This window comes from Delphinapterus leucas, chromosome 13 (assembly GCF_059928025.1).
Source record: "Delphinapterus leucas isolate spDelLeu-1000000601 "Yukka" chromosome 13, BTC_Dleu_Yukka2, whole genome shotgun sequence".
NCBI lineage: Eukaryota > Metazoa > Chordata > Mammalia > Artiodactyla > Monodontidae > Delphinapterus > Delphinapterus leucas.
The window spans coordinates 79,510,541-79,526,183 of record NC_143141.1 but is presented as its reverse complement, the minus strand read 5'-3'; the positions used below and the strand labels follow the sequence as shown (position 1 = coordinate 79,526,183).

Below are 15,643 nucleotides of genomic sequence, written 5' to 3'. Positions count from 1 at the left end.
AGTATTATGGAAAGACACTGAAAATAGGATTTAAAAATCTGGTTTTGAATACAAGCTCCATCACTTACTGCTTTACCCAACCATGGACAAATCACTTCACCTGAGTTTCAGTTTTCCCCATTTGTAAAATGAGGATTTCAAAAAAGCTCATAGAGTTTTTATGAGACTCAAATGATCAAAGGTATACAAAATTACTCTGAAAATAGCAAAGTGTCATGTAAAAGTTGGTTACTATCACTTCCACCAACGAGTGGGTTCATGTGACGTCTTAACCCTCACTAAAAATAAAACTGGCCCATAAGTAAGATCAGAGATCTATCATAGCTAGATCTCACAAAGCTAGAGTTTTTCTGGAGATTCTGCTACCTAAGCCTATTCTATTTTGCCTTCTTTCCAGGACCTGATTTTTGTCCCTTACTGTTTAAATCTTCCATCCTTTTTATAATCTAGTACCTTGCTACAAAAATATCTTTGGTATCTCATGTCACCTTTGGCTTCAGGTATTTGAAGACACAAAGATCAAACTGCACATCATCCTACCCATCATCCCTCAGCTTCAATACACTGAAGCCTTGTATTGAAAAGCCTTGTCCTTCCCAGCTACCAGGAAATCAGAACTAAGAGCATTAATTTACCTTGAAGCAACCCAGAAGGTTTTTTTAATAAAATGAATTTTTAGACAACTGGAAAAAAAACCCTGAATTGAGGACTTTCTTGATTACTCAAACTATCATAATAAATGAATGTGTATACATATATGAATGATATATAAAATAATCATACAAAGTTGTGTAAATAAAAGTAAGGAATATATGTACTTACTATAAAATTCCCTTGATTATCATAAATGTGTATTTCTCCATTTGCCATTCCAAAAAGTAAGATTTTACTATCTGCGGACCATGCTACATGACATAACTGTATACCCTTCAGGTCTTTTCCCCAAATGCGATTCCCTAAAACAAACATAAAACATAATTATTTCCTTAAAAGTTCAAGGTCATGATTCTCTAACAACTGTTCTAGAAATCTCTGTTTCCCTAAAGAGCTCTCACATTCTTCACAGTATTCATGCGTTTGTTCAATTTATTCAGTCGTTAAACATTTACTGAGCACCTACTATGTGCCAAACACACACTAAGCATTTGAAATAGCAGCTGTTTCCAACTTTCTCCCTTCTCTTCTAAATTCTCACTCAGGACCTCACTCCCAAATAGCAGATGAATTCATCTTTTACTTTGGAAAGAAAATAAAAGCTTTCAGAAAAGAAATCCCCCATTCCCACTTTCAAACATTCAGAACATAACTGAACCCACACTTATCCTTTCTGCTTTGCCCCCTAATACAAAGGAAGAGGTATGTCCCCAACCAGACACCAATCTAAAGCTAATCCCTCTACCTATTCTCTGATCTAATCCCTTCTGAGCTTTGCAAAGATCTCCCTCTACTGATTATTCACATTTTCTCTCTCTCTCTGTATTTTTTTGGTTTTGGTTTTGGTTTTTTTTGGGCCCTCAGTGCGGCTTGTGGGATTTTAGTTCCCCGACCAGGGATCGAATCCAGGCCTGGCAGTGAAAGCACCCGGTCCTAACCACTGGACCGCCAGGGAATTCCCCTTCTCTTTCTCTTTAAACTCCTCTCCAGGCCCTTTCTTATAAGCATTTAAACATACTCAGATCTATTCCTCTTCAAAACTACCACCTCAGATAAAAACAAACAAACAAAAACCTCTTCCTTCAACCTTAAGTTCCCTTCTAACTACCGCCCTATTTCTACCATTCCTTTCCCAGCCAAACTTCTTGAAAGAGTTATCCACACTGTAATCTTTGCTCCCTCACCTCGCGCTCAACCCTCAACCCAACGCAGTCTGGCTTCTGCCCCATAACTCCACTGTGGGGAAGGTGAAACTGCCCTCGTGGAGATCACTGATGGCCTCTTGATAAATCCAATGGATGCTTTTTTCTTTCCCTTTTTTTTAAGTACTTAAATTATTTTATTTCATGTTTTTACTTTTTTTATTGGACTCTAATTGCTTTACAATGTTGTGTTAGTTTCTGCTGTAGAACAAAGTAAATCAGCTATATGTGTACATATATCCCCTCTCTCTTGAGCCTCCCTCCCACCCTCCTCCCTGTCTTTTTGTTTTGACCACCTCTTCCTTCCTTCTTGGTTTCTATGACATCTCCAAGACTTCTGCTTTTCAGTATCCTTTATGGAATTCTCTTCTCCTATCCATCCATTAAATGTGCTGGCTCTCACTCTACAGATGGCCCCTGGGTTTTTCATCTATTCCAATGGTTTAAATTACCATCCCTATGCTGGTGATTCCCAAAATTATGCCTTCAATCCAGATATTTCTAAGCTGCAGGCGTATATATCTAACTGTGGTCTAGACATATGTACTTGGATGTCCTATGGGATGAAAAACTCAACATGTTGAAAACTGAAATCTCCCCTCAAAACCAGTCTTTTCCCACATCCCTTATTTCAATGAAAGGTACCACCATCCATCCAGTGGCAAAGCTAAGAACCTGGATATCACTCTAGACACTTCCATCCTCTCATCCCCAACCCAATCAATAACAAGGTCCTATCTGTTCTACTATCTAAGTATCTCTAGAATATGTCTACTTACTTCCATCTTCTTTGTCATCACCCTGGTTCAGGCTACCATCCACTACGATCTATCACCTGAATTACCATAGTAATTTCCTAACTGGTACACCTGCCCCCATCTTTCTTCCCTTTCTCCTTTCTTCATATTGCAAACATAGAGATGTTCCTAAAGAACAAATCTGACCACATTGCTCCCATTCTTAAAATCTTTCATTGGACAAAAAACAAAACAAAACAAAAACAAAACCTTTCATTGGCTTCCCAATGCTCTTAGAGTTAAGTCCAAACTCCTTGTATAACTTATAATCTGCATGATCTGCCTTCTGCTAATCTTTCTAATTTCATCACATACAGCTCTTCTTCCTTTAGCATTATACTATACTGATTCTCAAAACTGTTTCAATATCCCAAAACATGGCTAAGTTCAACTCCTCTGGACCTCCTCAAATGCTATCTCTTAGGCCTAGGACATTCTACACACCAAACTTCTTTGTGGCTAATGCCTCAGCACAGATATCATTTCCCTTAGGATGTCTTCCCTGGTCCCTCTAAGTCTAGGTTACATAATTCTTCTACATGTTGCTGTCTTTTCCCTGTCTTAGTACCTATCACAACACATTGTAATTGCTTGGTTACTTATCCATCTCTCCTGATCTAGATCTGGAATATTTTTTTTGTTGTATCTAGTGCCTAAAACTACAGCTGTCACTTTGCAGACTCTCAGAAACAGAATTTTTTCATACCCAAAAAATTTTTTTAATAAATTATTTCTTTAATAGAGAGAACTTCACACTAAAACAAAGGTACAGACTCTCAGAAGGCCCAGTGTTATCTACGAACTAGAATTTTAAAGACATAGGTTTGAAGGCTACAAAACACAACAAACAATGACATGCTCAGTTCTATTAAAAAAAGACTAGATCATTTCACAATATGAAATGAGATAATATTTCATTTCACAATAAAAATACTGAATCATTATGTTGTACACCTGAAACTAATGTTATATGTCAATTTTATCTCAATTTTTAAAAAGTGATAGATCTCTATATACTTTTTATTTTTTTTTTTGCTGTACACGGGCCTCTCACTGTTGTGGCCTCTCCCGTTGTGGAGCACAGGCTCCGGACATGCAGGCTCAGTGGCCATGGCTCACGGGTCCAGCCGGTCCGCGGCATGTGGGATCTTCCCGGACCAGGACACGAACCCGTGTCCCGAACCCGTGTCCCCTGCATCGGCAGGCGGACTCTTAACCACTGCGCCACAAGGGAAGCCCTCTATATACTTCTTGAAACTAAAATCTACATATTTACAATACAGTCTAACAAGTATAAAGATAAATCATATAATTAGGTAGACATATTTAAAATAACTCTGAGGAATTAATTCATTTCTTTCCAGCCCTACTGTAGAAAAAAAAATTTTAACAGATTTTTTACTTGAATATACTTAAAAATAAGTAATTGTACAGTAACTATTTTCTCTTTTGATGTTTATTTTTCTGTCAGAATGCTAACATATGATAATTAATTTAAACCTCTAAAGATTAAAAATGTCAGCTAAATCTTGATCTTAGCTCTGGGTGCAAAAATGCATTACCATCCACTGAACCAACTATCACAGCCCCATCCTCGTATACAATGCAGATCTTCTGTCCATCAGCATTCCAGCTCATGCTTCGGACCACTGATTTATTTCTATTGTTGATCATCTCCTCATACCAAGAGCCTGTTTTCACAAAGAAAAACAAATGACAGGTCAAAACTTTCACATCTAATAAATGGTACTTCAGAGTTGAAACATTCCATAAAATACACTGTGGGATAAATAACTGCAAAGCTTTCTACAACCTGAGACATTAAACCATGAAATCTTCAAATCCAACAGAACAAGATGAAAAAATAACTTAGGCCTTGACTAATAATTGCTTCAAAGATTATCACAGAAAACACAATAAATGCCCATCTTTTTTGTCCTCTCTCTCTCTTTCTTGCTTTCTTTCTTTCTTCCATTTTTTCTGTCAATTAAAAAACAAAACTTCATTTGCTTCTGAAGGCCGAAACAATTGATTTTTCTCAAAGTCTGACTTTTCCCACTTGAGTACACCTCAGATAATAACCAAGGAAAGAACAAAATAACCACAATTACTTCATAAGTATGCACAAACTCTCCAATGATTAATTATAGGCATATTAAATATAAGCATATTATGTAAAAGCTCTAAGACTGCTTGAAAAAATTTTTCAACAGTTCATATCACATTAGTGATATCACATCACTAATGCTGAGTGACAAAAACGTTCTTGTACATGGGGTTGGAGTGAGATGTGACTTGTCTCAAGGTGTAACCAAATGTGAGGCAAATCACAGGGCTATTCTGTTTTCTTTTTGTTTTTTAAAAGGCTTTACTACATTCTGGTACAGGGAATTCTGGCCTGAAGCCAAGCAAGTAATCATGTAACATGGAAAAACTAGTCAGAGCAGGGTATTATCCATCAAGACTGAGGCTCAGAGAAGACCTACTCTGGCAAAAGACAAAGTTTAATCTCCTATATTTTCACATTCTACTCACTACACACATATACACAGACATAAACTTTAAAAATAAATAAATGAGTTTGTGTACTACAGCATGTTTTAATTAAGAATTTTTAAAAGGTATACACCGTAAATGTTTTTAAAACAAAACACATAAACTAAGGTACACTGTTCTTTTAAAGATGATGGCTACAGGCCCCAAGAGAACATGTTTTATGAGTTATTTTTCTGGTAATAGTGATGCACCTAAATTAATCCCTCTCTTGTTCTCTCTTGTGGGCAAAAGACACAAATTGTGAGCCAGTAGTCAGAGCTGAGATAAAATCTATATCCAAGAAGGAAAAGGAAGTTAACTGACTCATTAAAGGAAATTAATTATTGCCTCTGACATCTTCATAAATGTGTTTTTATCTGCTGAACTAACTCCAGCCACTGACCACAGAGAAACTAATCTTACTGGAAACCTGAAAGAAAGAGCTATCTCAAGCAGAAACGATTCTGCCAGGAGCCTAAGTTCAGTTTGAAGATAAACAACAGTCACATAATTCACTTTCTTAACGCAGTTCAAAAGAAGTAAGGTTAAAGGGAGAAGTAGGAAGCCATAGACCCAGAAATATCACCCCTGTGAACTCCTACTGCCAGTTAAAAAGGGTCTATTTCAAAGATGTTATTTCCCCATTCAAATACTGTAATCCAGGCTCCAATTTGGGAAAGATTAAATCAGCTCTCCTAAGATACCTTTATATAACATCCAAACAATGATAAGACCATTTTGATCACTGGTAGTCAACTTCTGATATTGTTCATTCCATGTTACAACTTGAACAGAACCTAAAAAATTATAAGACAGTTTAGAAACTAAAAAAGAGCTACAATTAATTTCAAATTTATATTTTTATAATAAACACCAAGAGCATGTTAAAATCAGTACTGCTCCTGGGCAACAAACAGCAATTAAGAGTCTTTAATATTACTCAGAAATGTTCATAGGATGCAGTTACTATTATCACTCATTTCTACAATAGTGCATAATACTAATTTTCATGTTTATTCCTATTTCGTGCTAGCTACGGTACCAATTACGATCAGCTGCAAGAGCTGATGACCGAAACAAACGTAAGTAAGATTTACCCAATTTGCCTGACTCCCCAAGATTATTATGCCCAAAGGACATCATACTAAGTACTTGTTTTTGGGGGGAGGTGGTATTTGTTTGTCATTAATATGTCCCCTAATCTCTCCCCCTGCACCACACCTTGTTTTCCATTCTAGTAGTAACACACACTTGAGCAGCTCTTAAACCTCTGGGTTATAGGAACAAATGGTTTTATTTTAGTTTTTTTAATCCTTAAATACTTTATTGTATATTTCCTAAGAACAAGGACATTCTCTTTCAAAACTATTTTACAAATTAGAAATTTTAACACTGATACAATATTATCTCCAACCCACAGTCCACATTTAAGTTTTATCAATTGTCCAAATAATGTCCTTTATAGATACTTGTTTTTCTCATTTCAAGATCCAGTCTAGGATCATCTAGTACATTCAGTTGTCAGGTCTCTTTAGTCTACTTTTATCTGGGACTATAAAACAGACTCTAAAAAAGGATTATATCCTATCCATAGACAGATAACAGTATTTTTAATATTTAAAATTACAGCTACTTTTTTTCATAACTATTGAAGATGTTACTTAATCATGTGAAAGTTGTTGAATGATTCTAGGCTGTGTTAATTATGGCTAAATAAAAATGATTACTTTAAATATTACCATCATTTAAAATGATGACATTTTTGCATTAAGTAGATGGCTTCTAAATACCTAAAGATAATACTATTCAAATATGATTTAAAAATTTACATGACTCACCACTATGACCTTCAAGAGTCTGATTCATAGAAAGGTTACTAGGGGCTGCAAGACCCCTCAATTTTGCATCATCTAGAACAAAAACAAAAACAAAAAATACTATGGAAAATATATAAAAGTGACAGATTATAAGATTTTGATATTTCTTGCTTTTTTTGAAAGGAGTTCCTATTCCTGGACAATATTAGAAAGATTTTTTTTTTTTTTTTTCCGGTACGCAGGCCTCTCACTGCTGTGGCCTCTCCCGTTGCGGAGCACAGGCTCCGGACGCGCAGGCTCTGGACGCGCAGGCTCAGCCAGGGCTCACGGGCCCAACCGCTCCGCGGCATGTGGGATCTTCCCGGACTGGGGCACGAACCCGTGTCCCCTGCATAGGCAGGCGGACTCTCAACCACTGCGCCACCAGAGAAGCCCCTAGAAAGATTTTTTTAAAGCATGCTTTATCCTGATCTGTTTTTCTCAACATGGACAATAACACCTACCCCCTTGCAAAGATGTTATTCTGGCAAAATAAAGCAAAATGTATAAAAGAACACTGTTTATTCAGTATACTGAATATATTAGTAAATATTATTGCTACTTATTCCTTGCCAAAAGATAACAAATAGAAGTATTTATGACATATAGATTGAGAATTCTAAAGCATAAGAGGGATCAAAAAGCAAAGACTTTGGGGCTTCCCTGGTGGCGCAGTGGTTGAGAGTCCACCTGCCGATGCAGGGGATACGGGTTCGTGCACCGGTCCGGGAAGATCCCTCGTGCCGCGGAGCGGCTGGGCCCGTGAGCCATGGCCGCTGGGCCTGTACGTCCGGAGCCTGGAAACTAGTTTTTACTAGATTTTGCAGAATCTTATATTCATTCATTCATTCAACAAATATTTATTGAATGTCTACACTCTTCTATGCACTGTGGAAGACTCTGAAAATAAATGATGAACAAAAGCTCTCTGCCCTCAGAGAGCTTTTAGTCTACTAAGGGGACAGATATTAAATACACACACACCCACAAAAATATATATGCATATATATAAAATTATAAACTGGGGAAGTAAAGGCATAATAGGAGACAGTAACAGAAGGGGATTAATTTAGACTGAAGGGAGAACCAGGGAAGGATTTCTGAAGAAACGATATCTAAACTGAGACTGAAGGAGAAACTGGGAAAAGCCAAGCCAGGTAGGGGGGAAAGTATTCCAGGCTAGGAAACAGCAAGTGCAAAGGCCCCTGGGTAGAAGTATAGGGCCTTTGGCAAACTGAAAGAAGGCCTATGTGGTTGAATTAGTGGAGAATGGCATAAGATAAGGCAGAAGTGATAGGCACGGAAAAAATTATAAAGTCTTTGCAGGAAGTGATAAAAATTTTAGATTTTATCCAAAGTGCAATGTAAGCCTTTAAAGACTGTTTTTTATTTGAAGTGACTTATTCTCCTTGATTACTAATCATACTATAGAGAAGAATCCAATAATATAAAATGTCATCTCAGTAAATGAATCTTCACTTAGAAAATCTGATTGTTACATGTAAAATATAACATTTAAAACATTCATTTAAAAATACAAATTTATGAAAATCTTAAGAATTTGTGAGAGTGGGAATTATAAAAGTTGATGCTGAAGAAAATTCTCCTTTCAGATAACATGTATCTTAAAAAATTATGAAAAATATTCTTTATTCTGAAAACAATCTCAGGGAAAAAAAAATACCTGAGTTCCTCTAAAACCATTAGTTCTAATTATCCAGTTACTGTCTTGGTAACATTAACAATAATACACATATATAACGTCACAATCATCTGTCAAACAATTAGGACAGAATAAATGTTGTTGACATACATGTTAGGTTGAACATTATTTTTTTAACAGAGGGTTCTTTCACTCATTGACTCTTTTAAAGATTGTACTACACACTTAAGCCTTATTCTACTAAAAAAAATTTGATACAAACATTCTTCTTAACTTATAGCACTGAAAATCCATTCTAATGCCTATAGTCATAGTCACTGTAACCAAGTAAAATTAGTGATATATGATTCCAAGGGTTTGCAGGACCTAACATATTTGAAAGTGTGAGGAAGTAGTTCCATCTTTCCATTTGTTTATATGGTCTGAATTCACAATTCTGCATAGCGGGTATGTCTTCTCTTTGTTAAACCACAAAGTACAGGACTCTTGACAAAACATATTCTGACAGATGACAATAAGTTTTTGAAATTCTACTTGACATGGTGAACAAACAGCATCCACATCTGAACACTGTCTTTTGCTGGCAGCAACTCCAGAACTTGATCGTGCAGAAAATGTCTGCAAAACCTACCTGAAAATTCTGATGTCCAAAAAAAAAAAGTCAAAAGTTTTCAATGAGGTGGAGTAAAGCCACCAAGATCCCAAGACTCCACTGAGTTACATTAAACTCCCCATGGCCAATAAACAAACCAAACTGGCATGGTATGTGCTTCTAAAAGCACATACCAATAACCCTTGGAATTAAAAGGCATGATGAAAGGAGGCACCAAAAAAAGAAGGCATTTGAAACCCATGAAGAGGGATTTCGGAATGAAATCAGTAATTCCAACCATCCAAAGTATCCCCCAGAAGCTCAAAAAGTCCAAAGGATTTAAAAAGATTAAACTGGGGGCTTCCCTGGTGGCGCAGTGGTTGAGAGTCCGCCTGCCGATGCAGGGGACACGGGTTCGTGCCCCGGTCCGGGAAGATCCCACGTGCCGCGAAGCGGCTGGGTCCGTGAGCCATGGCCGCTGGGCCTGCGCGTCCAGAGCCTGTGCTCCGCAACGGGAGAGGCCACAGCAGTGAGAGGCCCGCGTACCGCAAAAAAAAAAAAAAGATTAAACTGTCATAAAGTGACTGAGAATGAGAGATACAACAAAGGAGAACAGAAGACCCTGCTCAGAACACAAGTAACCAAGCACACTAAATCTCTGAGCACCTTTATCTTAGGAAAACCCGGCTGACGTTCATAAATATCTGTTTTTACATTTTGCATTCGTAAAACTTGTTAGCTTTTATTTGCATCCATAAAAGTTGTTAGCAGCCCAATTCCAAAAGAAATTCCTGTTATGTGCTGCATAGTAAGTTTGACAAGCAGGATCAAAATATATGGAAGACATTTTGGTAACACTTGAAGAGAGGGTGGGGTTCTGAGAAGGAGCTGCTATGGGTTCTCCAGATTCCCTGGCAGGATCACCTGACTGCCTTGCTTCTCTGCGTGATGGGCTACAAGTGACTATGTGCACATCCATGGGTACAGCTATGGACACCTGACCTGGTATTTCTGGAGCTTGGGTTTTCAGCACATTCTTTAGGTACGGAGTTGGTGTGGATTATGGACATCTCTAGAACAAAGGCAAGAAGCTTCGCGCGTCCGTCTCGCTACATGGGCACGTCGGAAGGCCGAGGCACTCCCGCTGCCTGCAGTTCCTGAAGGACTATGCAGGTGGCTACAGTTGGCTTGCATGGTCTTGGAACACTTTTTCTCTGACCCGAATGTTTGCTTTAGGGTGATACGTCCTCTAATGAAGATGAGTAGACCGCACCCTCTGCGGCAGTGGCAGGAAGAGCAAGAGATGCCTAGTCGGGGCCATTGCCCTCAAACCCCACCACAAGCAACTCTGGCCCAAGATGGCAGCCCTTTAGAGACTTTTAGCAGGGAAATAACATGATCTGGTTCCTTTTTTTTTTTTTTAAGATCACAACAGCTGGAGTGTGAAGAGTAGACTAGAAAGAGGCAAGAAACAATGAAGGGAGGGAAGCTGATTCCCACAACAGTCTAGGTGAGAGCTGATAGTGGCTGGGACTAGAGAGGTAGCACGGGACAAAGGAAAAGGATGGATTCAGATACTCTTTGGAGATAGAAGCATAGGGTTGTTGATGAAGGTGATGTTAAGTGGGAAGAAGGGGGCTTCTAGCTTGAGCAAATGGGTGAAATTTAAGATATTTACTGAAATGGAGAGAAATGAAAGAAGATATATGGGAGAAGGTCAAGAGTTCAGTTTTAAACAAAGTAAGTATGAGATGCCCGTGAAAGATTCTTGCGGAGATGTCCAAGTCTGAAAAATCAGAACTGGGCTACAGATATATATTTAGGAATCGTCACCCCATAGATGGCATTTAAAGCTAAGGGAATGAAAGAACAAGTCTAAAGAGAAAGTAAAACGAAGACAGCCCAGAACCAAGTTCTCAGGAATTCGTACAGTTAGAGGAGAATCTAGTAAAGAGAATGAGAACTTACCAGAAAGGAAAGGAGGGGAAAGCCATATGTATAAATATAACAATAATTTAAAACATTTCTATTCTCCTTTTGTCTTGAAAAATAATGGTTCAAGACAGAAGGAAAGGTCAAATGCTGATAAGAACCCAAAAAAGCCGTCCATGAGATTTGGAAAATGAAAGTCACTGGTGAGGGAGAAAAAAGAGGGAGAAAGCAGACTGATACTCCAAGAATAGAGAGAGGATAAAAAAGTGATGAGGTCCCTTAGAAGGTGAGAGGAGGTGGGCTCCAGCAAAACCTGTGGAAGTTGGCCTGTGAGAGAAGAAGGATACTGCCTCCCCATCTTAACCTGATGTAAGAAGCTGGGGCAAACGCTGATTCTAGTTCCTTTCCTTCTAAGGCAAGGGAGTGAAAACTGGGAATGCCACCACAGGGGATGCAAAGTAGTGCTTCAAATGTACACGGCATATGCAGTATCTGGTGATTGTTACTAGGGGGATCTGTTGCATCACAACTATTATTATTAAATACAATAGACTGACCTTTTAAGAATCATCCAACAATATTTCTCATATTTATCTCTTTCAACATGACTTACACTCATTAAGTTCCAAAACAAATAATTTACTCCATATTCCAAGGCTCTCAAGAAACTATTTTCCATCTTGCTCACTAATTTCAAAGAATATTCTAACCACACTTCATCAAAAATGCAGAACAGGGACTTCCCTGGTGGCGCGGTGGATAAGTCTATGTGTTCCCAGTGCACGGGGCCAGGGTTCGATCCCTGGTCAGGGAACTAGATCCCACATGCATGCTGCAACAAAGAGTTCGCGTGCCACAACTAAGGAGCCCGCATGCTGCAACTAAGGACCCGGCGAGCCACAACTAAGGAGCCTGTGAGCCACAACTAAGAAGCCCGCCTGCTGCGACTAAGACCTGGTGCAACCAAATAAATAAATAAATAAATAAAATACCAATTAAAAAAGCACATATATATATTTTTTAAGTGCAGAACAGGAAATGAAGTAATTTTTTTCTTGAAAAGCCTTCAATATTAAACATAATGCATTTCTTAACGTAACTAAAACTTCCCACATATTTTAAGGCAAAAAATATGTATGTGTACATATACTTACATATATTTGAGAAATATAACAGAGACAAAAATTTTCTTTCAACACACTTAAGAAAACTAAAGTGTTGAGAGATTAAATTACTAAACATCAGAAGCCAAACTCTGATTGGTACATAAGTATCTACCTTCCAAATTTGCCTTTTATTTCATATAGTTAATCTAGCACATCAAAACAATTATTCTCTCTTTGCTTAGGCTGCCATGAGCCCTCCACATAGTGGGTAAAAACGAGGCTTTGAAAGTGAAACAAACTAAGTTTTGATGGAAGAAATGTTCACATATTGAGGTATGGCGAAGTCATTCTGGCTTACATATTATTTAGCTTAAACTTTATGCTAATTAGAACAGTCTGTTTTTTAGCCTATCACACATATCTTCTATATGTGCTTTAACCATTAAAGAAAAGTGTGCACCGTCCAGAAGTAAAGAATGTCCATTCTGGAGACAGAGATCAATGCCTCCCTTCCTGGGACCTCAATGCTTGTACTCCTTCGATGATAAGGCTCCCTTCCCAGGTGCCAAAGCCATACTGACTTGCTGTGTAGGAAGCAAATATATTCCTTGAAGGAGTGTACCCCTGTCGTGTTTGATGTTCTTTGCTCTGACAAGAGATAAAACCATGCTGAAAACCATCTTCTTCGGAATAGTTCCTCAGAGATGTCTGAGAGGCTGCCTCCCCAGCTATAGTCCTCAGTTTGGCTCAAATAAAATTCTTTTCTATTCCTATTACTTCAAATCTTAGCTGTGTCACTTATTTCTTGTGTGATCTTGGACAAGTTATTAACTGATCAGCACCTAGTTTTCTCATCTGGAATACCTACCTCTCAAGATTATTGTGAAGTCAAATTAGATAGTGAAGGTTAAACACCCCAGACATAGAAAGTGCTCAATAAATATTTATAACTACCACTTCAAAGCTGTAGAACAGTGTTACTCAAAGTGCGGTCTGAGATTCAGCAACACCAGCATCACTAGAAATGCAAATTCTCAGACCAAATTCCAGATCTACTCTGGAGCTTGGGTCCAGAAATCTGTTTCAACAAACTCTTCAGATGATTCCTATGCCTGATAAAGCTTGAGAAGCAATGCTGTAAGGAATCCAAAATGTAATTTAGTTCAACCCTTCATTTTACAAAAGACTGAACTTAAAACCCAGATATACTCAGCAACTTGCTGAAAGACATTCAGAAGTCTTATGGCAGAGCTGAGGTTCCAACTCCAATCTCCTTATCTAAATCTCCAATTTAGACTGGAAATTGTCTAGCTCTCTGACCTAGAGCAATATTAGATAATAAAAAAATGTGAAACTGTTTGCTATGATTCCAGAGAACTAGAAAAAGAGAAATCAAGCTATAAAACACAAGAGACTTATTACTAAAAATGGTTTTTTTAATCCCATTTTCTGTTCTTGGGAACTAGGTGCATAATTATTAACACATCTGAAAAGTGGAAAGGACAACATAGGCCTGTAAATAATCTACCAAAACGTGAGATTTTTGTGACCTTACTGAAATGCTGATTCACATCATTTTTATTTTATTTTATTTATTTTAGACTCCTATTTATATAGCACAACCAATACACATAGCATAAAACAACATAAGGACTTAGTTTTCATTCTTCATTCATTTTCATTTGCCATCAATAATTTCAGCAAAAGCCATCTGATGTTTACATTCAATATTTTCTGAACTTTGTTACAAAAATACTCTAGAAGAACACCCCAAAATGTTTGGGGTTTTGTTCTTTTTCCTTTTGAAAGAATTAGAATTGCATACTGACAAATACCATGGGCAAATCTCTCTGACCAAATGATTTTCCATCAAGTTCAAACATTTGGGCTTGCATTCATTTACCTGTCTGTGTCTCTAATTTCAAAACCTTCAGTAATCCATCTTCACCACCACATGCTATGAATCCTTGGTCCTTGTTCCAAGATATACATTTCAGCTTCACATTATTGGGAATGGCAATCTGAAAAGCAACCACACCCACTCTCACAGCTTTTCACCAAGGGGTTGGTAATGAGTCTACAGGACACGAAGCCTGAAGAAGAAAAATGGCCAGCCTTGCAGAAATGTGAGCCGTTATGAAAATGAGCATAGTCCCCTGAACTGCCCTGGGCCCATTTGGGAAAGAAAGAAAGGACTGCCCACAAAGAGAAGGGCAGTGACTGCAAAGGAACCCAATGGGGAGTGACCTGATGGATTTTTTAAAAGGGGGGAGGGGAATTCCCTGGTGATCCAGTGGTTAAGACTCCCCGCTCCCAATTCAGGGGGCCTGAGTTCAATCCCTGGACAAGGAACTAGATCCCACATGCCACACTAAAGATCCCGCATGCCGCAACCAAAAGATCCCACAGGCATCAATGAAGATCCCGCGTGCTGCAACTGAGACCCTGTGCAGCCAAATAAATAAATAAATATTTTTTAAAAAAATAAATAAAAGGGGGTAGGGATAACGGAAGTATAAATCTATTATCATCAATTAATATTCCCTTTCTGCATACACTTTGGCTACCTTTTTATTACTTTTCTCCTGCCCAGAGGCCTGTGATGATCCAAAGAGTTTAAATCACCTGGATAAGCAACAGGTGAAGGAGGAAAGATAGGGAAGCACGAAGTGATCAGCCCTGCAGGCCCCCCAAAAGGACCTAACCAGGGGCAGGAATGGGAAAGAATCATGCGAGAGGGCTGCTGTCTCCGCCAAGGATTATTTGGGTCTTGGAGACCATCAGAAGGAGGTTCGAGGCTGGACCATGCAGGAAGGTGGGCGGAGGGACGTCGAAGCCGGGATCACCACTCATGGCCCTTCCGGCAGGATGCGGGAATCGCCCGCAGGTCGAGAGACCAGAGGAGGAGCGAGGGCGAACCCCGGGAAACTCACTTTCTTGCTCAAGTAAAAGAACATTCTGGGAACCCCGAGAGGACGACGACAGCAGATAAAGCCCGACACAGGAAACTTCTTCTAAGCCGCCAATCGCTAGTACCCGCGGCTCTTGGAAGCTCCGGTCGCCCTGGCAACCGCCGCCGCTGGGTCGCATCCGGGGCGCCGAGGGACACTTCCGGCGTCGTCCTCGTCTCGCCGGGCGTCGTACGCCTGCGCGGACGTCGCGGGGCTGGTAGACCCGCTGTCGCGGTTAGGACCTGGTCGCTCTGCTTCTGGGCTTTTCTGCCCGGCGCCCTGGCTCGTAGCCTCAGCTGCCCTCCGACTGGGCGGGCTTCGAGGACCGGCCACACCTCGGATGGTCGCGGCGGAA

General features: G+C 39.2%; 1 protein-coding gene and 1 pseudogene across 2 annotated transcripts in view; both read right to left on the bottom strand.

The window, feature by feature from the left end:
* Positions 1–15,558, bottom strand: part of WDR35 (WD repeat domain 35) — a 66,579-nt gene extending 51,021 nt beyond the window's left edge. For both annotated transcript variants that reach the window (XM_022574375.2, XM_089923413.1), the window contains exons 1-6: positions 15,271–15,558; positions 14,241–14,358; positions 7,027–7,098; positions 5,893–5,985; positions 4,216–4,344; positions 823–956 (exon numbers count right to left, since the gene is read on the bottom strand). In XM_022574375.2, the coding sequence (XP_022430083.1) occupies positions 823–956; positions 4,216–4,344; positions 5,893–5,985; positions 7,027–7,098; positions 14,241–14,358; positions 15,271–15,294 (570 nt within the window). In that variant the 5' untranslated portion in view covers positions 15,295–15,558. The remainder of the gene's footprint in view (positions 1–822; positions 957–4,215; positions 4,345–5,892; positions 5,986–7,026; positions 7,099–14,240; positions 14,359–15,270) is intronic.
* LOC149747805 (E3 ubiquitin-protein ligase RNFT1 pseudogene) lies at positions 7,107–9,852 on the bottom strand (annotated as a pseudogene).
* Positions 15,559–15,643: the final 85 nt, after the last annotated feature.